This window comes from Delphinapterus leucas, chromosome 15 (genome assembly GCF_059928025.1).
Source record: "Delphinapterus leucas isolate spDelLeu-1000000601 "Yukka" chromosome 15, BTC_Dleu_Yukka2, whole genome shotgun sequence".
Taxonomy (NCBI): domain Eukaryota; kingdom Metazoa; phylum Chordata; class Mammalia; order Artiodactyla; family Monodontidae; genus Delphinapterus; species Delphinapterus leucas.
In genome coordinates, this window is record NC_143143.1 from 19,232,260 (window position 1) to 19,258,516 (window position 26,257).

Below are 26,257 nucleotides of genomic sequence, written 5' to 3' on the forward strand. Positions count from 1 at the left end.
GAAGCGGGAGCAGAGACGAGCTCCAACATCTGGTCAAGGTGCCAAGTGCAATGTCGGGTGCTGCAAACGGGAGCACACAGGAGTAGATCCCACAACGGACGAGCTAAGTCTGACTCACAGGGAGCGAGCCAAGGTCAAGGTCGGGTTAGGACCTCTGGTTCCAGCTGACACAGAGGTGAACCACAGCCCACCCAGGGGAGCAAAGGATAAACAGCAGAGGACCAACACACCGGCAATGGCAACTGAGATTTATTTAAACGGTAAAAGCCGACAGGAACAGGAACTGGTACAAACACCTCGGTCAGTGAGGTCTCTCGGCGAGCGGGGAGACTGGTAGCCGAGGCCTAACCACCACTCAGGAAACTCGGAGACTCAACTCCGGAAAGGTCAGTGGCTTCAGCTCTGGCTCAGCACGAGTCTTGAACAGATCAGTAAGTTATTTCCTTCAAGCCTGGGAGGAAACACACAGAAGCTGTGAAGAGGCTCTCACGGATTGGGGCAAACAGCCAGCGGTGGGAGAATGTGACCCCCGGATCCCAGGCCCACAGTGACCGGCTCTGGGGCACCAGCCACACGTGTGATCACCGCAGCCCCGGCCTCCTGGTTGTGTAAGATGAGACTTCACAAGGCAACAGGGGGTTGGATGAGACTGTGTTTATGGGTGGTTTTGAAGGGATTGAGAAATGTTATAAGAGTTTACGGGCTCTCTGCAGTAAACCTGAAAGTCTATCCTTTAAACGCTGAACTTTTTTTTTTTCTGAATAATACTTCTCATTCAGACAACTTGTTTAAGGAGTTCATTCTTGAGTGTTCTGCTTTTTACTTTAAACATTTAAAAATTAATATTGGCCTGTTTTTGGTGAGAAAGAAACCAAAGGGCTAGTGACTAGCCTTAGCAATTTTGTTCACCCTTTTTTTTTTTTTTTGCGGTATGCGGGCCTCTCACTGTTGTGGCCTCTCCCGTTGCGGAGCCCAGGCTCCGGACGCGCAGGCTCAGCGGCCATGGCTCACGGGCGCAGCCACTCCGCGGCATCTTCCCAGACTGGGGCACGAACCCGTGTCCCCTGCATCAGCAGGCGGACTCTCAACCACTGCGCCACCAGGGAAGCCCCACCCTTTTCTCTTTGAGTCAAATTCAGTAATAAAAGACTAGTGTAGGCAATTTATTTCTTCACATGTCTAGTAATTTTTTTATCGTATACTGACATGGCAGATAGTAAGCTGACGAGACTCTGAATTCTAGTGTCTTCCTCTGAAGAGTGCTGAGTTTTGTTCTGGCAGGCAATTATCTTATTGGAGAATCATCCTGATCTTCTACAGTCTTGGCTGCAGGGTTGTTTTAGTATGAATCTGTCTAGGTTTTGTACTAGAGCCTATTCTTTAGGACTTGGCCTTTTCAATGCTGAACTTCAAGCAAACACAGTTCTTTCTTCCCCACACACATATAAGTACAGTAAGTCCCCTACATACGAATGAGTTCCATTCCGAGAGCGCATTCGTTAAGTCCAATTTTTTGTTAAGTGCAACAAAGTTAGCCTAGGTACCCAACTAACACAATCGGCTATATAGTACTGTACTACAGGTCTATAATACTTTTCACACAAATAGTACTTGAAAAACAAACACAAAAACTAAAGAAAACATTTTTAATCTTACAGTGCAGTACCCTGAAAAGTACAGCAGTGCAGTACAACAGCTGGCATACAGGGGCTGGCATCGAGTGAACAAGCAAGAAGAGAGAGTTACTGACTGGAGGAGGGAGAGGAGGTGGGAGATGGTAGAAATGAAGGATCGTCAGCAATAGGAGACGGAGGGCAAGCTGCAATTTCACTCACGCATGACGTTGATGGAACGCAAGTTTGCATCTTTGAAAGCTCGCACCTTGAAGGTCTGTATGTAAGGGACTTACTGTATTGATACAACAAAGCAGCCAGGCGCAAAGTGGGGAAAAGAAGCCCCTTACATAAAAATGCTCAATACATCGCTACTTTACAGAAACTAGAATTAACTCTGTGCTATTACAAACCACCTATATTTTTTAAAGTGTGAGAAAGTTAAGTAAATTCAGACATAGCCTCATGACAGAATATTTATAAAGCCATTAAAGTGCAAGGGGAAATGCTTATAATATTAAGTTAAAAAGATCAGGAATCAAGATTACATAAATAGATAAATTCAACTCTGCTAAAAACAAAACAACAGCTAGAAAAAGAATGGAAGGGAAAAGCTGCCAGAGGTTATCTCTGAGTGATGGGCATACGGGTGATTTTTTTTTCTTTGCCATACTTTTTTAGAAGTTTCCAAAGTCCCTACTAAAAATTTACACTGTTTTTAAAAGTGCGGGAGGACAGCAGTACGAAACGCACTAATAAACGATTTTTTAAATAAAAAATAACTTAAATGGATTTTGTGGGCTGAACTGCCCAGCTGGGTAAATTTATAAACTAGTGGAAAGATAAGCCCAAGGGGGATGATTAACAACATGGAATTTTCACACAGGAGACAGTTTGTGACTCTGCCAAGTTCTTTGTTTTGTATGGACTACCTGCCTAAAGCCATGTGTCAGACACATCGATAGGAAGCTTAAGGGCACCTATGACATTAAAGGCCAGGACCGAGATCTAAAATGGTCTCCACTGGCTGGAGAGCCGCCCAAGGGCTATCCCCCAGGGGAAGCAAGGTCAACAAGGGGCAGCTGTAAAGGAGGAACTCGATCAAGATCAAGGCAACAAGAAACACTGAGACAAGGCTCCATGCTCTGTCCCTATGGCCCTACTCTTCCAGGCCGGGGAAATTCATCTTAAATATAAGAGAAGAGAGAAATTCAACCCACAGCTACAGGGGTGTTGGAGAGATATAATGATCTGTGTGTTTAACATCTAGTAAACCCGGTTACAAGTTGATTAAAAAGACAATCACTGGGTCCTTTTATTAAGATGATTACAAGACTCAAGGTCTCTTACCATCCAGCTGAGAAAATTCCACAGTCTTCTAAAGGGCTGTTGTTTTTTTTTCACACATGTGGTTTATTTAAACAGTTCTCCTGGGTTTTGTGCTATAAAAACACGGAGGATATAACAGCTGATTCTCTGGCTATGTTCATGGATCGGATCCACGTATATATATACGTCCCCTAGTTCTTCCTGGGTCAAAAATTCCCGTCAAGTCTTACGTTCTCTGGAGACAAAAAAATTCCCCCTTTCTAGGTTAAATCAATACAAGTGAAGTCACCTACCCAGTTCACTTCCTCCTTTGGTGGCCCAGCAAAGGCAGTAATGCTGCATCAGTTGTTCAAGAAGCTCCATTTCATCCAGGAATTCAAGGGACTCTATTCTGTGGAGAGAATGAAGAGACAACAGTACAAATGTATCCAATCAAAAATGAAGGTCATGACCCATGCTTATAGTCATGGAAATGTGTTCAGGATATACTATGTGAAAAGAAGCAGGCTACAGAATAGTATGCCTGGTGTGGGCCCATTTTAACTTATTTTTATTGAAAAGGAGAAAAAAATCCCATAAGCAAAGTCAAAAGTGACAAATGACAAACTAGAAAAAAAATGTTTGCAATAGAAATGACAAGGGGTAGATTTCGTTGTTATATAACGAGCTGTTACACTTCAATAAGAACATCTTTTAAAACTTATTTAAAAGATGGGTAAAAGACCAGTTCACTGGCAAGGAAAAACAAGAGCTTTTCAACCTCATTTATGTGAAAAGAAATGTAAATTAAAACACATGAAATGTTTTCAGCTAACAGTTGACAAAGATAAAAAAGGCTGATACATCCTTAAAAATAAATAAATAAACATTTTTTTAAAGGTTGATATACATTTTACCAAGGACATGGGAAAGAGGTGCTCTCCTGCATTACTAGCAGGATGACAAAATAGTATAACCTCTCTGGAGGGCAATTTGACCACCTCTGTCAATGTTTAAAATGTACGCCCTTTCATTCTGCAATTCTGCTTTAAGAATTCACCCTATAGGTGTTCAAGAAATCTCACTGCAGCATCACAGCTGCAATGTAGTACAGCAAAAAGACAAAACAAAAAACAAACTTTAAAGTAGAAGAGATGGGTTGAATAGATTAAACACATTCATACAATAGGATACTGTGCAGCCATATAGGGTAGGTTTACATGAATTGACATGGAACCTAAGACCTATCATGGAATTTAAAAAGCAAGTTGTTTAGGAGGTAATGTACCTAGTACATTACTATCTATGTAAGGAAAAAGTGGGGGATATATACGGTTATACATACATGGACTAATTTTGGAAACTGCAGAAGAAAGTGGTAAGGGTGGTTGTCTCTTGAAACAGAAGGCGGCTGATGGCAGTGAGGGTGAGGAACCAGGGGTTTTGTTCTGTTTTCACTCTGTACTACTTTATTCTGGTTACATTTTTTCCCCATCATCTGCTTATATGACTTTTTTCCAAAAATCATTTTAAATGTAAACTTTTAAATTTATACACACACAGAGAAACATACGAAAACAGCTCTTTAAGATGTTTTCTGTTGAGATACGCACACACTGGGGTGGTGGGGACAACGCAGGCATTTCCAAAAAGAGTAAAGAAGAAAAATAAAAGGTGATCCATATTCCACTATTTACAGCCACTGTTAACATGCTGGTATTGCCATTTGTCCAGGCTGTGTGTGTCTGTGCTTGTGCGCATGTGCGTGTCCATGAAAGTGTATAGATGTACACGCTTGTGTATGTTTCTGTATTTGTGCTTAGCTCCCACCCTGGTGTGCAGGCCAAAGAGCCACATCTGAAGTAAGAATGACTATCCAAGGAGTACTCTCGTGGCTTCCCAACTAATCTTAGCAGAGGACCTCAAGGCAGGCTTCCTAGTATGAGAAGGAACCAGCATCACGATCAAGGTTCCATCACCGTCATGACCAAGTTCAACTATCAGGACACACTAGGCTGTGAAGCTGTTCCCTAGAAGGTGAACTCCGCAAAGGCAGGCATGACGCACAGTAGGCATCTGTTAAATCAACAGGCCTGCCTCCGGTTTCTTTTCATACGGAGTATCTGGCAAAAGCCCTTGACAAATGTAGACACAAACTATGAGGCATCTGCAGAGCTGGGAGGGCTGGTCGGCCTGGGGTGGACAGACCGAAGCCTGTCCCGCCTCTTTACCCACCTCTGTTAGGATAAAGGCTGCTGTTTGCAACATAACTAAATGCCCAGCTATAGACATTACTTTTTAATTACTTTAAAATTATTATTACCAAGGAAACAACCTAAGTGTCCATTGATGGATGAATGGATAAAGAAAATGTGGTATATATACTGAGATGTACAATGGACTATTATTCAGCCATAAAAAAGAATGAAATCTTGCCACATGTGACAACAGGGATGGACCCGGAGGACATCATGCTAAAGGAAATAAGTCAAGAGAAAGACAAATACTGTAGGATCTCTCTTCATGTGGAATCTAAAAGAAAACAAACAAACAAACAAAACAATTGGTAGGTGCTGGAGGTGGGCGGTGGGAGGGCAGGCAGGCAAAATATGTGAAGGGGGTCAAAAGGAACAAACTTCCGGCTGCGAAATACGTAAGTCACGGGGAAGTAACGTACAGCATGGTTATTATAGTCAATAATGCTGTACTGCATATTTGAAAGTTGTTAAGAGTAAATCTCAAAAGTTCTCATCACAAGAAAAAAAAATTCCGAGAAAGTAGTGAAGATTGCTGCCATGTCCTGCCTGCCATTTGCTGCACACGGTGGGGTGTTGCTGCAGGACCTTGCTTCAGATGTGATGGCCTGCACTATGCAACCACTGGAAACTTCTTGCTCATCATTTGCCTGAAATCTTGGCTTGTGTTCACCTTTTTAAACAAAAAATATGCACCAAAAATGCCCACAAATTCAGCTACTAAATCTCCTTTAAAGATCTTCTTTAGAAGATCTTTTATTCTTTGGACTGTGAAGAAACTGATGGAAGGTTTGTTTATTATGTTCTAAATGGAGTTTTGTTTACTACTCAAAATAAAGTGGTTCTCCTTAAAAAAAAAAAAAAAAACCCTGTATGTGCAGTGACCGATGTAACTGGACTTATTGTTATCATTTCACAATATACACAAACATCGAATCATTATGTTGTGTACCTGAAACTAATGTTGTCTGTCAATTACACCTCAATTTTAAACACTGTTATTAATATATATCCACACATAAATAACAGGTACCACTAAACAGGATGTGGTAACCCTGAACATCTTGACATGTAGAGATAAACACAATCTATTGTTAAGCTTTTGAAAGGATGGTGGTTTACAGACCAATACATGTAATATCAATATACTGATTCAAAAGATATAAATCTATATATTGATAAATATTTATCTTTATATACACATAGAAAAAGAATACACCCCAGCTCTCTCTGGAGGGTGCTACAGAGCTCACAACTGCTCTATACTTCATGCACTTTACACTGCTCGAAAATTGTTTTATTAGAACAACGAGCATGTATTTCTTTTGTAATGAGAGGAAAAGTCCACTTAAAAATCCATAAGCAGACTTTTCCCCCATTAGGAGCCCTTGGGCAACGTCATTTTCCTGCTTCTCCAAAACACAGGGATTGTGCAAGATTTCCACTGCAGAGGTGTAACTGCTTATTTCAACTAAGATAATCTGTTTGGGCATAAACCTTATCTTGGCTAATAGCTAATAAGTTACTCTCAAGGAGCTATCAATGTTTAATCTACATTAGCAGCAGTTTAACTTGTTTCAAAATAAGTCTAGTTCAGGGTTGAATTTTTTTTTTGTTTTTGTTTTAAACATTAAAGGATACAGACAATGATGCCTTTAATTCACAGTTATCTGCCATGGAGCAAACTCTTGCCAATCCCATACCTGCTCACTTCGGCACGAGGTAATTTGCTGTACAATTCCATCATGTCGATGGCTGATGCCGATTCCCACCCACTCGACAGGAGCCGTTCTTTCTAAAATGGGCAGTGGAGAGAAAGGGAGAGGACAACGTGCTGTCATATGACCTGAGACACTCTTCACGCACACAGAATTTCCCTCAGAGGACTCCTCTTTCAAAAGCCCACCGTGGCCACTATCATCTTTCTTTTTTTTTTTTTAATTTTCCCATTTTCTATACTGAACACGCATTGTTACAATGGGGGAAAATGCATACTAAAGTGTAATATTTAAAGAGAAATAAAGGAAGAAACTTTTCTATAAGCAACAGTTTTTTAAAGTACCCCAGTAGTAATGTGACACAAGCCATGTAAAAACTAACGTATTTAAATGGGGGCAGGGGTGGGAAGTGTCACTTTACCAAAAAATGTTCAAAGGTGGGGGAGTGCTGGGGGCGGGAACTATTACAGGTTCCAAGAGATTTAAGGGATCGATCAGTCAAGTACAAAGTGGGAACCATGTTTGGATCCTGATTCAAATACACCAACTATGAACATTGTTTTAGACGACTGGGGAAAACTGGAGATGAATTGGGTGTTAGGTGCTATGAAGGAGTTTGTGTCGACTTGTAAGGTGTGATAATGGTATCATCATTATCCTGGGGGGTAGAAGGTCCTCGCTTTTTTTTTTAATTTATTATTTTATTTTTGGCTGCTCTGGGTCTCTTTTTGCTGTGCGCGGGCTTTCTCTAGTTGCGGCAAGCGGGGGCTACTCTTTGTTGCGGTGTGCGGGCTTCTCATTGCGGTGGCTTCTCTTGTTGCGGAGCACGGGCTCTAGGCGCGTGGGCTTCAGTAGCTGTGGCACGCAGGCTCAGTAGTTGTGGTTCGTGGGCTCTAGAGCAGAGGCTCAGTAGCTGTGGTGCACAGGCTTAGTTGCTCCGTGGCATGCGGGATCTTCCCGGACGAGGGCTTGAACCCGTGTCCCCTGCATTGGCAGGCGGATTCTTAACCACTGTGCCACCAGGGAAGCCCAGAAGGTCCTTATTGGTAGGAGAGTCACCTGAAGTATTTATGGGGAAAATGATATACTGTCTGGGATTTGCCTTAAAATATTCCAATGACACCATCAACAAAAATTTGGAGGCAGGGGGATAAATCAAACGATAATGACAAAATGTTATTAAATTATTGAAGCTGGCTGATGGAACATGGGTGTTCATTTTAACTATTCCCTCTACTCTTATGTTGTTTGAAAAACGGCATAATAAGAAGTTAAGATAATAGGGGGTCGGAAATGTAAATCTGCATCTTCCATACCAAGATGGCAGGACAGGGCTTGGATTTCCCCCAGCACGATGAACCAGTAGCCCATGTGGAGCCCTAGCTGCCTGGAGGCAGGCACTCATGAGGGACTCTCACATTCTCTTATCTGTGAAGGGAGGGTGCCCTTTCTTGGTTGGCTAACGTTACAAGAGGATGTCCTGGTCTCTGCCCTCTGACCTGAGACTCTAACGACTTGCAGGTCTCCACTCCCGCCAGGTCACACTGTCGTCTCCGCAGGTTCTCAATCATGATCTGCCCAAACCGGTCATCCATGTTCACCTGGGAAGGGACAGAGGAGGCTGGGCACTGCCACAAGGATCTCTTTGTTTGTTAAATATGCAAGATTAAAACAACATCCTATTTCTAACCAGTCGAGGCTGATAATACCAACTGCAGGTCACAGAATCCTGAGTGCCATGCTGATGGAGTAGAGCCCCTCGAAAGGCAATTGGGCAGTGTCCATCCATTGCAAACACTCAGTCTGGGATCCAACAATTCCACCGCCAGCAACCTGTCCTATAGATAGACTCACACGTGAACGCAAAGATGCAAGCACATTTACTGCAGCATTATGTATGATAGGAAGAATCTGGAAAGAACTTAAATACTCATCATTTGGGGTTAAATTAATTCTGGCATGTTCATATAATGAAATACTATATAGCTGTGAAAACAGGAAAGGAAGATAGATAAACAGACGGACAGATATGAAATGATCCCTAAGATAAACTCTTGAAAAGTAAGGTACAGAGGAATGTGTATAGTATGCTCCCATCTGCCTTTAGGAAAAAAAAAAAAAGAAACTCTCTCCACATTTATATATGCATAGGAAAATTCTGGAATACAGCAAGGTTGCTTCCCAGATTAGAGGCTGAGGTCTTGGGTAGATAAGAGACTTACTTTTCTTTGTCTACCCTATCGAACTATATGATTTTTTGTTTTATTCTGCATGTGGCATTACTTTTTGAATAAAAAACTGGTTTATAAAACATAATTTATATATGTGCACAACTGTCACAAAACAAAATATTATGTACATGGGAATTCCCTGGCGGTCGTGGATAAGAGTCTGTGCTTTCATTGCCGAGGGCGTGGATTCGATCCCTGGTTGGGGAACTAATATCCCACAAGCCGCATGCAGTGAGGCCAAAAAATATATATATATTATGTACATTATTGTATTGATAGCATATACACTGTTATTTTGTCATATACAAGGTATCTAAAATTCAGCACTCTAACAATATATGAAGTGATTCCCGGATTCATAAGCCAACACCAATGTCAACGCTACAAGACAAAATCCAATGTTACTCTTTTTTAGGGGGATGCATAAGGCTTATGGGGCACTAATGATAGGATTGCACACTATTCATTCAGGATACAAGCATATTTGTGAGCACAAACTCCTTCATTTTATTGCCTAGGTTTGAATCCTGGCTTGATACTTAATAGCTGTGAGGCTGTGAGCAAGATGCCTAACCCCTTGGTTCAATAGTCCTCTTACCTGTAAAACTAGGATAGTACTAGTACCCACCTTGAGGGTTGTTGTGATGATTAAATAAGTTAATATATATGAAACTCAAAGAACAGCGCCTGCTATACAAGTCATCAGATTCAAAGAATGTGCAATAATTATTATCATTACTGAAATAACCGTCATCCATGTGGTTTTGTCATTTAACCACTAATTAAACAATAATACATGTTATGTGAGCAATTGACAAATGTGAGGATGATGATTCTGTACTTGTTAGGAAAGAACTGGATTAAGTTAAAAGTTTATTATTCACAAAATGAAGGTGTTGGGTAGGGTTTAACCCCATCTAAGGACAGCTGTGGTCAACATATTGAAAACTCACATTCTCAGGCCTGTTCCAAAGTGACAGTGTCTCTTGTCAAAACTCACTTAACCCATTGTCTCTCATGTGATGTTGAATAAAGGTTTGTTGAATAAAAGAATACAAAAATGAAGCAGAGTGAATGAAATGGTACACATCCGAAATGTGTGGAAACATGGGAAGTGGAATTCCTTTTCCCCCAGGTATGGTATCCTGAAAGCAAAGATAGGTCACCAGGATTTATCCACATCAATACTAAAGACCGATGAGGCCAGCTACCATTATATCCATTCATTAGGACAGGAGACTGAGTCCGAGGAATGCCTCCAATTAAACAGAAAAGGAAGAAAAATCAAACAACCAAGAACCACCTATACAGGAACCTGGACTGGGTAAGGGGTGGGAAGGAGGCCAGGAGATCAAGGTCTAGCCTTAGACTTCTTCATAGCTACGTGACATTGGGCAAGGTCCTGTACTGCCCTTATCTGTAATAAAATATAAAAATAAAATAAAATGAGGTAAAAAACAAAATAAAATCAATAAAGCTAAACTAAAATAAACAATAAAAGTAGCTAAAGTGTATTCAGCGCTTATCATTAGTCCACTGCTGTCCAACAGCTCATGAATTCCCACAATAATCCAGAGAAGCAGGTATTCTTTTTTTTTTAATGAATGCACTTGCCACATTTAATCTGAATTATTTAGACTTGAGAGGTAGGTATTCTTATCCTAGGTATCTAGGTATCTAGATACCTAGATACCTAGGTATCTAGGTAGGTATCTCTCTCTATCAGAGAGATCCAAATAATAGCTAACTTAATAATAGCTAACTTAAGAGCCAGCAATGCTGTAAATGCCTGTGCACCTATTAACTCATTTATTAATTATGAAGTCGGGATATTATTATCCTCACTTTTCTGATGAGGAAGCAGGCACAGAGAGGTTAAGTAACTTGTCCAGGTCACACAGCTAGGCAGTCTGCCTCCAGAGCATGGACTCCCAACCACCAAGCAATTCTGCTCAGGTCACACAGTCAATAATAAGAGCTAGGGCCAAGATTCAGATCCAATCTGAATTATTCCGAAGCCCTAAAACATAACCCCTTTCGACACTGGATCAAAGGAGAAAAACAGGGAGCTCGTGGGCCAAGCTCAGTGATTTTAGAAAGTAGGAAATTTTACATTAAAATCCTGCATTTCTAACCTTTCTTGAAAAACTGGGAGTTCAGGCAACTCCAGGCTCACTGCACATGGTAACAGTTGGCTGGAACTGAATAGGGGGCACCCCATGAAATGGGACATGGGTGCCCCAGTCCACCACAGTCCCCATCACTCCACACTATATAACACCTAACCAACTGCCTGCATCTGCATCACCACCTGTCTCTGAAGGCATCTGAGTTGCTACCCCTACACTGATGACAGCCAAAATTCCTTCCATCAAAATCTATGACTTTACAGGAAACACAATGATAGGAACTCAAACAACTTTCTTACAGGACAAGACAGAAGTTCCAAAAACTCTGGCGAAAAGTTGGCTGGCAGTCAAGAACTCAGGAGTACCAGGTTTGCGGGAACTGATTAATAAAGGAGATACGTGAGTGGCTGGAGGCAAAAGGAAGAGTAAGTGAAAACATTCCGAGGGTGCTCAGAGAGAGAAAGCCACCACTGGAGTCCCAAGCAGAAGGCAAGTTTCTCGTGCTTCCTTTTACCTGTTCGTAGTTTATGAACATGGCAGTCTCAAAACTCTTGGCTGCCCACTTGAGAAGGTTTGTAGACTGCTCCGGAGCCATGTAAACCAGCACACACTCAGCTATCAGGAGGGTTGGCAATCTTAACGAAAGAAGAAAAAGGCACATAAATATGTTTTCATCAAAATGGGACTCTCAAATTGCACTCACATTACAGGGAGGGCACTTCATACCCCAGGAAAACCAGAAGCACTAGTTTTCACATCAACAATCAGTGCACCGGGGCCCAAAGTTTTACACTGTAAAAAGGTGAGCAATCAGCAATGAGTTTTGTCTTGCTGGTGAAAATGTGTTAAATGTGTGTGGTAAACTATAAAAATAGCTAGAGTCTTCCCTACTGTGCACCCACAGTGCGGCGATGTGAACCCGCAGATTCTCCCACTCAGGAGGTGAAGCTCATTTCCCTTCCCCTGGAATCTGGGTTAGTCATGTAACTTGCTTTGGCCAACGGAACAGCAACAGACAGGATACAAGCAGAAGCTCGGAAATGACTTACACACTGGTGCTTGCTCTCTTGCTGCACTTGGAAACCTGAAACCACCATGTGAATGAACCCAAGCTAGCTTACCACTGGAGGGGAGGTCCTGTGGATGAGAATGAGGCAGCCCAGCTGACCTGCCCACTGTCCACACATGAGTGAACCCCAGGGCACATCACCTAAACCTGGCCCCCAGCAGACGAGCCACCCACCTAAGCCCAGGCCAGGTAAAGATGGCTATATGGGAGTTTTTTGTATTATTTTTGTAACTTTTTTGTAGATTTGAATTATTTAAAAATGAAGTTAGACATTTTTACAATATATTTTCTAAGAGGTAGCCATTAGCAATATTAAAAAAGAGGATTAATATTTTTCAAAATATAAGTGAAAGAAAAGCAAAGACAAGACAGTCCATAAAGGAAAACAGAATACAAATGAAACCACAAGGAGGAATACACAATTCGAATACTTGTTTCAACAATTGTTTTTCATCCATTTTATAGATCTCCAAAAGCGAGGCAAACTTCCCTATCAACAGCTAGCCCAATTTATACCCAATTACTTCCCTAACCTTCCAGCACATCTGCCAAAACAGATGGTTACTGCAACTATAGTTAGAGTCAGAGGCAACTGACTCAGGGCCTATCACGAGCCAATTCCTGTTCAACTGTTTTTGCATGCTGTTACTTGATCTTCAAAACCATCTTGTGAGATAGTTTTTAGCCCAGTTAATAAATGAAAACACTAAGGCTCAAAAAGATTTAAAAAAACAAAAAAAACCACTCCCCCCTATTAAACATCTAGTGAGCAGGAGAAGTAAGGCAGAAACCCAGGGTGAGATTCTAAGACTCGCGCTCTCCTCATTCTGAGAGGGCTCCAGGCCCATCGGTATCAGCTTTAACCAATCTACTGCTGACTTCACAAACCCATGTGCCCCCAAGAAATCCAGTGGTGTCCTTGAAAGTTAAGACTTCCCTTCAGCTAAAAGAAAACACACTACTTGCTCAACATCGCTAATTATCAGAGAAATGCAATTCAAAACTACAGTAAGGTACCACCTCACACCGGTCAGAACGGCCGTCATTAAAAAGTCTACAAATAACAAATGCTGGAGAGGGTGTGGAGAAAAGGGAACCCTCCTACACTGTTGGTGGGAATGTAAGTCGGTGCAGCCACCATGGAAAACAGTATGGAGGGTCCTCAGAAAACTAAAAATAGAGATAGAGTTGCCATATGATCCAGCAATCCCACTCCTGGGCATATATCTAGACAAAACTCTAATTCAAAAAGATACATGCACCCCTACGTTCATAGCAGCACTACTCACAATAACCAAGACATGGAAATCACCTAAACGTCCATCGACAGATGAATGGATGAAGAAGATGTGGTACATATACACAATGGAATACTACTCAGCCATAGAAAAGAACGAAATAATGCCATTTGCAGCAACATGGATGCAACTAGAGATTACCATACTAAGTGAAGTAAGTCAGAAAGAGAAAGACAAATACCTTATGATATCACCTATTTGTGGAATCTAAAATATGGCACAGGGCTTCCCGGGTGGTGCAGTGGTTAAGAATCCGCCTGCCAATGCAGGGGACACAGGTTTGAGCCCTGGTCTGGGAAGATCCCACATGCCATGGAGCAACTAAGCCCATGTGCCACAACTACCGAGCCTGTGCTCTAGAGCCCTCAAGCCACAACTACTGAAGCCCGTGCGCCTAGAGCCCATGCTCCGCAACAGGAGAAGCCACCGCAATGAGAAGCCTGCACACCACAATGAAGAGTAGCACCCGCTCGCTGCAACTAGAGCAAAGCCCATGCACGGCAATGAAGACCCAACGCAGCCAAAAATAAATTTTAAAAAAAAAAGGGCACAAATGAACCTATCTATGAAACAGAAACAGGCTCACAGACAGAGAGAACAGACTTGTGGTTGCTAAGGTGGGAGTGGTGGGAGGGACGGACTGGGAGTGTGGGGTTGGCAGATGCAAACTGTTATATTGATATATAGAATGGATAAACAACAAGGTCCTACTGTATAGTGCAGGGAACTATATTCAATATCCTGGGGTAAACCATAATGGAAAAGAATATGAAAAAGACTGTATATATGTGTATAACTGAGTCACTTTGCTGTACAGCAGAAATTAATACAACATTGTAAATCAGCTATATTTCAATTAAAAAATAAGTTTAAGAAAACACACTACATTCTGCAATCAGTGAACCACCTAAGGGTCTCCCCAAAGGAAAAAAGAAATACAAATACTCTTTACAGTGTATTGACCTTACTTCTGAACACCTGGTGAGACAGACTCAGACAATAAAGCTGGAGTGACAACACTGGGTCAAGTAGAGCTGTCCCTGACATTTGAGCTGGTGGAAATGTAAATCCTAAGAATGACAACCTGGTTGATGATTCTAGACTAAACACGTAAGCAAGAACTTCAAAATGTAGAGGTAATGGCCATCACTGTGCTGAAGTGTTAGGAAGACCACATTTTAACCCCCTATACTTCCCACCCCTCCATTGCCCAAAGCTCACCTGTATTTGCACCTGTCCTTACCCTCCTTCCTGCCCTCTCAGAATAGAGAGTGTTTCTCTTCCCTCAAAGGCTAGTTAACCTCAGTCCATGCTCTACATACTCCCCTCCCTCTCCTCCAGCAATGATTTCCCTTGTTGCTAATTTCCTTCATCGTTTGCCACTGATGCTTTGCCTTCAATTTATTCTTTAAAATAACTTTCCCTTTCCCTTACCTGCCTTCCAAACCTCTCCCTTGAGTTACTCACCTCAAATATCCTTGAAAGTGTCATCTTCACCTATATTAGACCAGGTGGATATGCCTTTTCCTCCCACTAGCTCTTTATCTATTTGACCAGCATCACTGTGCTAAAACCACACATCTCACTCCCCTCCTCTGCCTCCCAAAGGTACCCACTCTCAAGAGTTTGGTGTGAACCCTTCTGGTCCATTTTAAAAATACTTCTGTTACGTATATATGTAATCATGAAAATACAGTATTTGGAGGGGTTTGATTTTACACATTTGGTATCACACTCTGCAATTTAATTTTTAAAAAGTCAACATTAAGTTTTTGAGCTCTCGCTGAAGTCATGCATTTTACATAGCATTCATCCATTCTCCTCCTGATGGACGTTTAAGTTGTTTCCAATTTTCTGCTACTAAAAACAGAAGCTGCAATGAACATCCTCCTTGTACATACATGTAGACCTTCTCGGGGGGACACACCCAACAATGGAACTGCAAATTCATATGGTACTGACAATTTTACTAGATAATTCCAGATCATTCCTTGCAATGGTCACACCAAGATCACTCCCACCAGTGGTGGACGACCATTCCTTTTCCCCCGATATCCTTGCCAACACTTGATACTGTCAGACTTTTACATTTTTGCCAACTTGGTGGTAGTAAAACAGAATTTCATCTGATTACTACTTAAGTTCAATACCATTTTAATATGATACCCTGTTTCCTCTTTGAGCTGCCTGGTGATCTATCCTTTGCCCATTTTTCTACTGGACTTTTTAAAAAATAGTAGGTATTCTTTATATACCCTGGATGCTAATCCTTTCTTTATATGTTACAATTATATGTTTCTATGCATACAATTATCTTCCCTCAAACTTATATTAGTAATCAGTATTTTACAAAAGCAATACAGGTGATTCTCATGGGAAAACAGACTCAAGGAACATTGCTTCTCAGAAAATTTCAGAAAACTACTCTAAGTAGCAATGAAAAAAAAATGGTACATGTTATCATGCTGTACCTCCAACTGGCCTTATCTCAAAAAGAGGTTAAAAAAAAATCTCACTGTGTATTCATGTTACATTTCTTTAGTTTCTCTTCCAGTTCAGGTATATCTCGGAGATCTGCTCCAATGATGGCATATCTTGTTGAATCCAATATGTGCCCATCTGTAAATGTAAGAAGAGATTATAATTTCAACAGAAATTGATCAAGAAGAGATTATAATTTCAATGGATGTGACTTTTTCAAAACTAAAGTAAATGTATTGTTTTCTCCATTATAAAAATGCATGCTCGCGCTTCCCTGATGGCGCAGTGGTTAAGAATCTGCCTGCCAATGCAGGGCACACGGGTTCGAGCCCTGGTCCGGGAAGATCCGGACATGCCACAGAGCAACTAAGCCCGTGCTCCACAACTATTGAGCCTGCATTCTAGAGCCCGCGAGCCACAACTACTGAGCCCGCGTACCACAACTACTGAAGCCCGCACGCCTACAGCCCGTGCTCCACAACAAGAGAAGCCACCGCAATGAGAAGCCTGTGCACCGCAACAAAGACTAGCCGCCGCTCGATGCAATTAAAGAAAGCCCTTGTGCAGCAACGAAGACCCAGCGCAGCCAAAAATAAATGAATGAATGAATGAATAAATAAATAAATTTATTTAAAAAAATCAAAATCAAAATCCTGCTCATTATGGGAAAAAAAATCAGGTAAGAGGGTGAAAATTAACTAAAAATCATACCTTCCAAAGACAACTATTAGTGTTTTAGTGTATAACATTCTAGCCTTTTTTCTCTGTGCTTAAACTCCTATACACAACACGGACACATCCTCCCTCTCTCCCTCTCTCTCCCTCTCTCTCTCTCCCTCTCTTTCTCTCTCTCTCTCTCTCTCTCTCTCTCTCCCTCCCTCCCTCCCTCCCTCAAACGCACACACACACATACGCACACACCCTGCACAAAAAAAGATAATGGGGTCACCCAATACTTGTTCTGAAAGCTTTTCCTATTTAACAATAGTATCACGGACATCATTCTCTATGATTTCACCATGCTCCACGGAGTAGATAAAACAATGTACTTAAGCCAATCGCTCAATATTAGACAGGCAGTATTTCCAAGTTTACTCCATCTCAGGCGAACATCCTTGTGTACATGTCACAAAGGACTTGTCTGTCCAGTTACGCAGATTATGATGAGAAGAATCAGGAGATCAAAGAGTAAGCCTATTTAAATATTGGTACCAATTGCTCTCTAAATGTTTTGTCAATTTGTGAGCTATTATGTTTAAAAGAAAATAGTTTATGTACTAAAGTATTTACAAATAAAATATTTCCTTTAAAATACTCCACCAGAGGTTGGATGGAATGGTATGTAGAGTAGTTCTCAAGCTTTGGCAGGCATCAGATTCGCCCAGAGGGCTTGTTAAAACAGACTGATCAGGCTCCAGCCCCTGAGTTTCTGATTCAGATTTTTCAAAAGTAGAAATCTGTATTTCTAACAAGTTTCCAGATGGGGTTGATGCTGTTAAGCCTGGGACTACACTTTTAGAACCACCAGTACAGATGAAATGAGACTGGCAATAAAGTTAGGCGATGGGTACATGGAGGTTCATCAATCTAGTCACATTATTTTTATGTAGGCCTGAAATTCTTTTCAATTTAAACTCTCTATTTTTAAAAATAGATTATAATTTAAAAAGAAATTAAATTGCTTGATTATTTACCTGAAGCACTGTTCACTCAACTTCCTCAAAGTACAAACCACGGAAGAAGCTGGGACATTCTACAGCCATCCTACATCATTGCTAAGAACTCAGGTACCCTCCTGAGAACCCACAGCAAAAAGTGTGGGAAAGGTGAAACAGCATGTAAGCAGGTTCTCCCTTATTTTCTTGAGAACCCCATTCAGCGGGTTCAAATACACTTGGCCACACCCCATAAGCTACAAGAAATACCTCCTAGGAATCTGCTAGATGTCAGGAAACCACCAAAGGGCAAGGCTGGGAAACCCAGAGTCAGTCCCAGGCACCATAACACCTGAGTCCAGAAAAGAATATCGAGAATGTGAAGGCACTTGCTTGCCCTGCTGTGAAAACAAGCAGTGATTCCCAAGTGCCTGTGTGCCTTCTTACACATAACATATATATTCAAGACGAGTTTTTCCATACCTGACCACACACACACACACACAGACACACGCACAAAGAGACCATCAGAATGTTGAAGCATGTGGTTTCCTTGAACTGTGCAATTCATTGAGTAAGACATGTCTTACTCAGAGATGTAGATCTAAAGGTAGCACACAAGACAAAAATGGCACATGGTCATGATTACTCTTAAAAATTGAGCACAAGGTCAAAATTGAGCAAGGGTCAATGACCTGGGGCATAGCCAGCAGTGGCCCATCCGTGTGCCCTGGCAAGCTGGCATACTGCCTGGGAAGTGCTGGATGTGATGTCCCCAAGGTCCCATTAATGATAGATCTGATGCTCTAATAACGCACACCACACACCCATCATGATCCCCATGCTCCTCTGAAGTCAGGGGCTACTCAAGCTGTGTAGAAATAGAAGGTCTATTATCCGCCCTTGAAGGATGCCTAACCTTCATTTCACAAGAAACAGAATGCATTTGGTAGAGGATACAGGCTCAGGGCAAGTTTCAAAGGAGTTTTACTATTCTGGGAAGATATGCCATTTTTATAAAATCTAACTCTAGCAAGAGACCATGGGAACAACAAAAAAACCTTGATACCTTTGGAATGCTTCTGAGACTGGGTGAGAAAAAGACCTTGCTCACCAAAACGAGACCCACAATCCCTTCCTTCTTTTCTATTTTCTACTTCCTAAGAGAAAAACGGGAGAGGATTAAAAGCTTTTTGTGTGATACTCTTATAAGAACAACTTTCTAAAGGAATAGCCCATACTTGCCCAATTCTGGAAAGCCAATTAACATTGATTGAAAACATCCGAACTGCTACTAGTAGTTCCTTCTGTGATCAATCTTTAGAGGATTGACTTCTAAGAGGATTTAAGAGGGAGAACCCCTGAAAACATAACACCATGATGGGTTTTTAAAAAATTAAGAACCAATTTGTACATGGCCAGAATGAAGAGACAAGTATGAAAATCCTATTCCTCAGGCTTGGTCATCATTTCATTCAAGCGGCAGTTCTCAACCAGGGCAACCTTGTCCCTAGGGAACATCTGGCAGTACCTGGAGACATTTTTGGTTGTCGCCAACTGGGGGATGCTAGTGGCATCTAATAGGCAGAGGTTACGGATGCTGCTAAATATTATAAACTGTGCAGGGCAGCCCCACAACAGGGAATTATCCGGCCCCAGGTGTCAGGAGGGCTGAGGTTAAGAAACCCTGCATTAAACTTACACACAAAAATTCAAAATCACTAGTCGACGTTAAATTTTTAAAATCCTTAAATAGTTCTAATTATTCTTGGATAGGGACAACTTAACATGCCGTAGCTTTTATCCAGGACATGGTTCCCAAGATGAAAACTCTCTTTGGAGTACACCTGCAGAGGAATGGGCTTTGGTCTCAAACAGCCCTGACAGCAAATGTCTACTCTGCCAGTTCCTAGTCGTATGACACACTGCTCACGCCTACTTTTAAGTATAAAATGCATACAATGGCAACCTCATATGGTTGCAGCTAAGATTAAGGGCAATGTCAAAGTGCTGAGCTTCACGGATCCCAAACTGTACTGAGGTGCCCTGGGGCGGCACAACCAACTCACAAGGGCAGAACAGGATGTTTTAAATTTTTGAGGGAAACGCAGAGATACTCAACATGCACCAGGCACAAGCAGACCATCAGCTCAAGGCAGTCACAGTTTCCACAGGAGACTTCTCTGCACTCCTTTTAATGACACCGTATCTCTGCAAAGCTGATTTCTCAGGTGTGACTGTGATGAAAAAGCCACTGCTGCTCAAACATCATTTGCAAAATTGCAAGAGGAACAGGTGGTAGTGTCCAATCTGGCTCCCAGGTGAGGTCATAAAGGGCCCGACAGGAGCACATATCCCATTAGAAGTAACTGTGGTTATTTAAGAATGAAATTAAGAGAGTATTTGTTCTTAGAATGTAAGTGGCCTTTTTTTCAAATGACCAAGAAGTTGTTAGGACATAAATACTTACAATGCCTGAACCCAACTTATTAATAAACAAAACTGCTGATCTGTTTTTTAACTTAGAGTCATCATGAAAAATATACTGAGGCACTTAGTAAAGGAAAGTGGGCACGCACTCCTTGGCCTAACTCAATGGTGGTACATCGTGGAGGTCTTCTGTGAAGACCAGACCACAGGTGATTAAATCCGGGCACATGCTGAGAAGCTCCACACAGATGAACCCAACTCAAATTGCCAGGCTGCAGGATTGTGAGCTAAACAGACGGCTGTTTTTTTTGTTTTGCAGTACGCGGGCCTCTCACTGTTGTGGCCTCTCCCGTTGCGGAGCAACAGGCTCTGGACGCGCAGGCTCAGCGGCCATGGCTCACGGGCGCAGCCGCTCCACAGTATGTGGGATCTTCCCGGACCAGGGCACGAACCCGTGTCCCCTGCATCAGTAGGCGGACTCTCAACCACTGCGCCACCAGGGAAGCCCCAGATGGCTGTTATTTTAAGCCACATGCTTTGCAGTGGTTTGTTACAGAGCAAAAGCTCATACAGGCTTTAATTATCTGCCTCATTCAGCTCACACCTATGAAAGGCAGGAGAAAGTGGAAGATTTACACAATGTAACATGGTACTTACACACACACACACACACACACACACACACACACTCCACAGGGCATACAGGTCATGATCTCTTCCATCACCTCCAAGTCAGCATTTCAAGAGAGATGTGTTCCTATGTGCTACTGACCTGTAGTGAGTCCCATCAATCCCATTCATTATATGTCTTCAAAGACAGACTTATTATTAGGATTGCAAAGTGTTCTTTTAGGTCCCCAGATTTTCCTAGAACATTCTAGCTTAAAAATAAAAAAGCTGGGATTGACATGTACACACTGCTATATTTAAAAAGGATAACCAACGGGGACCTACTGTATAGCACAGGGAACTCTGCTCAATGTTACGTGGCAGCCTGGATGGGAGGGGAGTCTGGGGGAGAATGGATGCATGTATATGTATGGCTGAGTCGCTTTGCTGTGCACCTGAAACCATCACAACGTTGTTAATCGGCTATACTCCAATATAAAATAAAAAGTTTAAAAAATTAAAATTAAAATAAAAAGCGTTGTAAAATAAAGACAGCCTCAGGTGGATTTCTGGACCACACAGGAGTTTTGCTTGTTTGTCTGTCCATCTGTCCACCCAGGAATACTTACTGAGCTCTCATTATGTCCTGGGCACTGAGTCCTGGGAAGAAACTGATGAACAAAAAGGCACGGTCCTGCCCCCGTGGGACCTGCAATCCAGCAGGGAAGATGAAGAGTGGACAAGTGTGGGGAGCACTACAAAGGGGGGTACAGCCTTTTGGGAGTGCATAACAGGGTCCCACCTCCCTTAGAAGAGAGTCCACACTACTTGGCCTGGCCGAGGAGATCCTGCATGATGCAGCCCCGCCTTCTTCAGCTTCATCTTGAGCCATGCACCCCTCCCCACTGCCAGCTCCAGTCACACTGGCCTTTCGGCTTCCTCGCATGCTCCTCCTTTCCCTAAGCTTGCCTTGTGGGAGACAATCTTTCCCCTAGAGGGTTTGTCCTTCTTGCGGCTCAGCTGAGATACCTGACACCACTCTGCAATGCTTTGATTTGTTGCTCTTTTTACTTTATACTCAACCAGTTCCACATCGGAGTTGAGATGGATTACAAAGACACAAACATTCACTCATTCAAGCACTCAGGTATGTATTTATTCCATCAATAATTTCTGTGTGCCAGGCACTGTTCTAGGTGCTGGGGATATAGCAATGAACAAGATAGGAGAGGTCCCTGTGCTCTTGAGGCTTATTCCCTCAAGGAGGGAGAGACGGTGAATCATTAAACAAATGAAGAATCAAGATAGCATCAGAGTATTAAGAGCTATGAAGAAAATAAAAGAGGATGAGAGAAAACGGTGCCTAGAGTAGGAGGTGGCAGCTGAAGTGGGACATGGGTGATGAGATGGAGCCCATTAAGCAAAATTAGGGGCAAAGAGTTCCAGGTCAAGGGAAGAGGAAAGGTTTGAAGGTGAGAGCAAGCTTGGCACATTCAGAGGACAGCAGGAGGGCAGTGTGGTGAGATCATAGTTACTGTAGTCGGAAATAAAATCGGGGGACTTCCCTGGTTGTGCAGTGATTAAGAATCTGCCTTCCAACGCAGGGGACACAGGTTTGATCCCTGGTCGGGGAATTAAAATCCCACATGCCGCGGGGCAACTAATCCCGTGTGCTCTAGAGCCTGCACCACAACTAGAGAGCCTGCGTGCCACAACTAGAGAGCCCACGCGCTCTGGAGCCCACACCACAACTAGAGAGAAGCCTGTGCACCGCAACGAAGAGCCCACGCACCACAGTTAAAGATCCCGCGTGCCACAACTAAAACCCAATGCAGCCAAATAAATAATAAATAAAAATAAATATTAATAAAAAAAGGAAAGAAAATCAGGAGGCATCCAGACACCCAATTAACCATGTAAATTTCAGCACTAGAAGGATTTAAGCAGGAAAGTAATAGAATCTGACTTACTTTTAAGAACTCATCTTGACTTACTTTTCGTTGTATGCTCATTTACATACTTTTAATTTCTTACCCTGTGCATAGTTCAGCTTAAGAAAACATCTATCATCAATTCTAAGATGCATATATTTTTCACATTTTAACATTTCTGAAATCTGGATGCATCTAACAGTCAATAATGTATCAGTTTGTCAGCACTTTTTCTCTCCTATTGATAAATAAATAGTGGTGATTCTTACAGCCCCAGGGGTTTGATGAAAAAGGGTAATTTTTAAATGAAATTTTTGTCAGTTTTATTATCATCTATCACTTTTCTCAGATTTTCATTCATGTTTTTATTTATTTTTATTCAGATTCCTTTCTCAGTACGATGGCAAGATCAAAAACTATTGATATAAAGGACAAGACTGGAAAATTTACCCACATAACACACAAACACAGATTTAAAAAAACAAGCAAAAGACTAAGAAAAAAATATACAATAAAAAAAGCTGACAAGAGACTTCCCTGGTGGCACAGTGGATAAGACTCCACGCTCCCAATGCAGGGGGCCCAGGTTCGATCCCTGGTCGGGGAACTAGATCCCACATGCATGCCGCAACTAAGAGTTCACATGCCACAACTAAGGAGCCCACAAGCCACAACTAAGGAGCCTGCCTGCCACAATTAAGGAGGCCTGGAGCTGCAACTAAGGAGCCCAGGTGCTGCAACTGAGGACCCGGCGAGCCGCAACTAAGGAGTCTGTGAGGTGCAACTAAGGGAGCCCGCCTGCTGCAACTAAGACCCAGTGCAACCAAATAAATATAAATATATAAATAAATACTTTTTAAAAAAAAGTTGACAAGAGGCTTTTATCAAAGAACATATCTGTATGTTATAAAGGGTTCCTATAAATTGAAAAAAAAAAGGCTGGGGGGAAACAATGCAACTGAAGAAAAAAATGGGCAAAGGAAATGAAAAGGCAATTTACAAAGAAATTCCTAAAGGCCAATAAAACTATAGAAAGATACTCCATCTCGTTGGACTCTAAGCATTCAAAGTTATATAAAATTTTAAAACAATGGGACATTGTTACAGCCCATCAGACTGGTAGAAATTTTTAAAAATGATAATATCCAGCGTTAGTGACGGTGTAGAGAAAGAGAATCCTCATCTACTCTTAATGAAAACATAAATTAATAAAATGTTCTTGAAGATCAGTTTGGTAGTAGCTATTAAAATTCACAATGTACAATTCTTTGAGCTAGCAACTCCTGCAAATACACACATATATATGTGTTTTCTACAACACTGCTGAATATAAAAATATAAAAAGGCAGCAATCTAAATGACCATCAGTAGGGAAAAGATTAAATAAAACAGAATTTCCATGCAGAGGAGTACTGCAAAGCCATTAGAAATAATAAGGTAGATTTATATATTCTGACATGAAAAGACAGCCATGATTTACTAGGACATGAAAAGAGCAAGTCACAAAACAGTATGTATAAATTATTTATTTTATTAAAATTACATATAAACCTATATTTATATATAGAAGTATAGATCTATTCGTTCAACAAATATATGTTACACTACAACACATATTTATTCAATGTGTATATACATTCATTCAACAAAAACTTATTGAGCCTTTTATGTGCCGCGCGCTGGATTATATCTGTGTGTGTACTTTATTATGTGTGATACTAACCTTCCTCTGGGTATACTGTTCATCTACAGTAGAAAATGCTCTGAACGCTGGTTATCTTGGGTGGGAGGAGGGATTATGGAAAGTCTTTACTTTCTACTTCATATATTTCTACATTGATGGATCAGAGTCCTAGCAAAGTACTAGCACATTCATTGCAGATAATCATTCTGACACCAAATACATAGAAAATTACGGTAGCAAACCTGTACAGAAAGCAAACAGGCCAGCAAATGGCAAAGCCTGAACAGCTTCTACTTACAACTTGTATAAGGGAAACAAAGGATGGGGGAGATATCATTTTCTGTGGAAACTTTATTGGGAATCTGATCACTAGGAGGATGACTAAAGCACTGTGGTTGTGTAAAAGAGGAAGCGTATCTAATCGTCTGATGTTTGCTGTGCTATCTGTGTCAACCATCCGAGAAGGCCATCCTCTCTAAGCATGTTTTCTGACCCAAATTATTAATAAGGCCCTGGAACCTCTCTGTCAGATAGAGACTGAAAACAATGGAAGATTCTGGAAGAGTTTTACCATAATTCGAAAGGCTTAGAAATGAGGAAAGTGGTGTTGTAAACATTCATAATTAAAACTTGAGGGGAACAACTGACTGCAGGGGCCAAGGAGGTGACATAAACCAGGAAGCAGGTCAGGTGTAAGACAAGAGGGAGTGGTGGGGTCAGAACTGGAGAAGACATGACCCTTCTAAATAAAGCGGCCGCTGCTCAATGACTGCCATGTAGGAGCTATAGATGTGATTTTTCCAAGCAAAACTGAAAATCAAGACTTTCATGAAAAATCTCCCATTTTTGAAATGTTCACAACTAATTTAAATTCTTTTTAAAGAGTGGGGACCTATGGACATCTAAGAAGAGTCACATCAAAACTGTTTTAAATTCCTTCATAGTAACTGTGGTGGAAGTGAAAATGTATCAGCAGAAGGATACGTGTATTTGTGGGCGCGCGCGCGCGCGCACACACACACACACACACACACACACACACACACACACACACCATCTTTAAAAATAAAAGGGAAAAAAGAGCAAAAATTGTTATATAGCCCAGGTTGTATTACTTAGGTTAAGGATACTTACCCATTTGAAGTGTGTCCTCTGAATGTAAGTCTAAAATGGGTTTTGATAGGAGAGGTTTCAATCTGCAGAAGGTGAGAAAAAGAAAGGCGAGTCAAGCAGCTCATTTACTGCTAAAATGCAGACAGCCACCACAGACATGGCAAATAGGTATCACTACTATTCAAAGGAAGGGCCACGCCAAAGGGTCATCTGTTTAGTCACATTTGACCCTAGGCACGTACAGTAAAAGTCCAGGGGACACAAGTCAGTTAGGTCAACTAAGCTTTACATGGAGAATCTGATATCAAATCACAAACTGATCATGACATACGTACTTAGAAACAGCTACAGACAGGCTAGCAAGAATTTTCCAAATGTTCCAGTGTTTTTAGTAACATTTATGTGATAACTCTCCCAATCAAAAATATGCAAGAAAACAGGGAATTCCCTGGTGGTCCAGTGGTTAGGACTCTGTGCTTCCAATGCAGGGGACACGGGTTCGATCCCTGGTCGGGGAACTAAGATCCCATAGGCCGAGCCCAAAGTAACTGATTAACTTCAGCCTCCCATTCATTCATTCAAAGAATATTTACTACACATCTATTCTGGGTCAGGCACCTTTCTATACCCTGACGATAAGTAAGCAAAATACACATAGAAATACAAATTAATACACAACATTGTTAATCAACTACAATCCAATATAAATTTTTTTTAATTCTGATTATTAATC

General features: G+C 41.6%; 1 protein-coding gene across 3 annotated transcripts in view; it reads right to left on the minus strand.

Annotated features, from left to right (window-relative positions):
* Positions 1–233: 233 nt before the first annotated feature.
* LCMT1 (leucine carboxyl methyltransferase 1) overlaps positions 234–26,257 on the minus strand; it is a 55,108-nt gene continuing 29,084 nt past the window's right edge. For 2 of the 3 annotated variants that reach the window (XM_022588488.3, XM_022588489.3), the window contains 7 exons: positions 25,546–25,607; positions 16,138–16,240; positions 11,769–11,889; positions 8,394–8,495; positions 6,880–6,971; positions 3,236–3,333; positions 234–451 (listed from right to left, as the gene is read on the minus strand). In XM_022588488.3, coding sequence (XP_022444196.1) covers positions 429–451; positions 3,236–3,333; positions 6,880–6,971; positions 8,394–8,495; positions 11,769–11,889; positions 16,138–16,240; positions 25,546–25,607 — 601 coding nt within the window. In that variant the 3' untranslated portion in view covers positions 234–428. The other variant, XM_089896001.1, reaches the window with a different exon arrangement.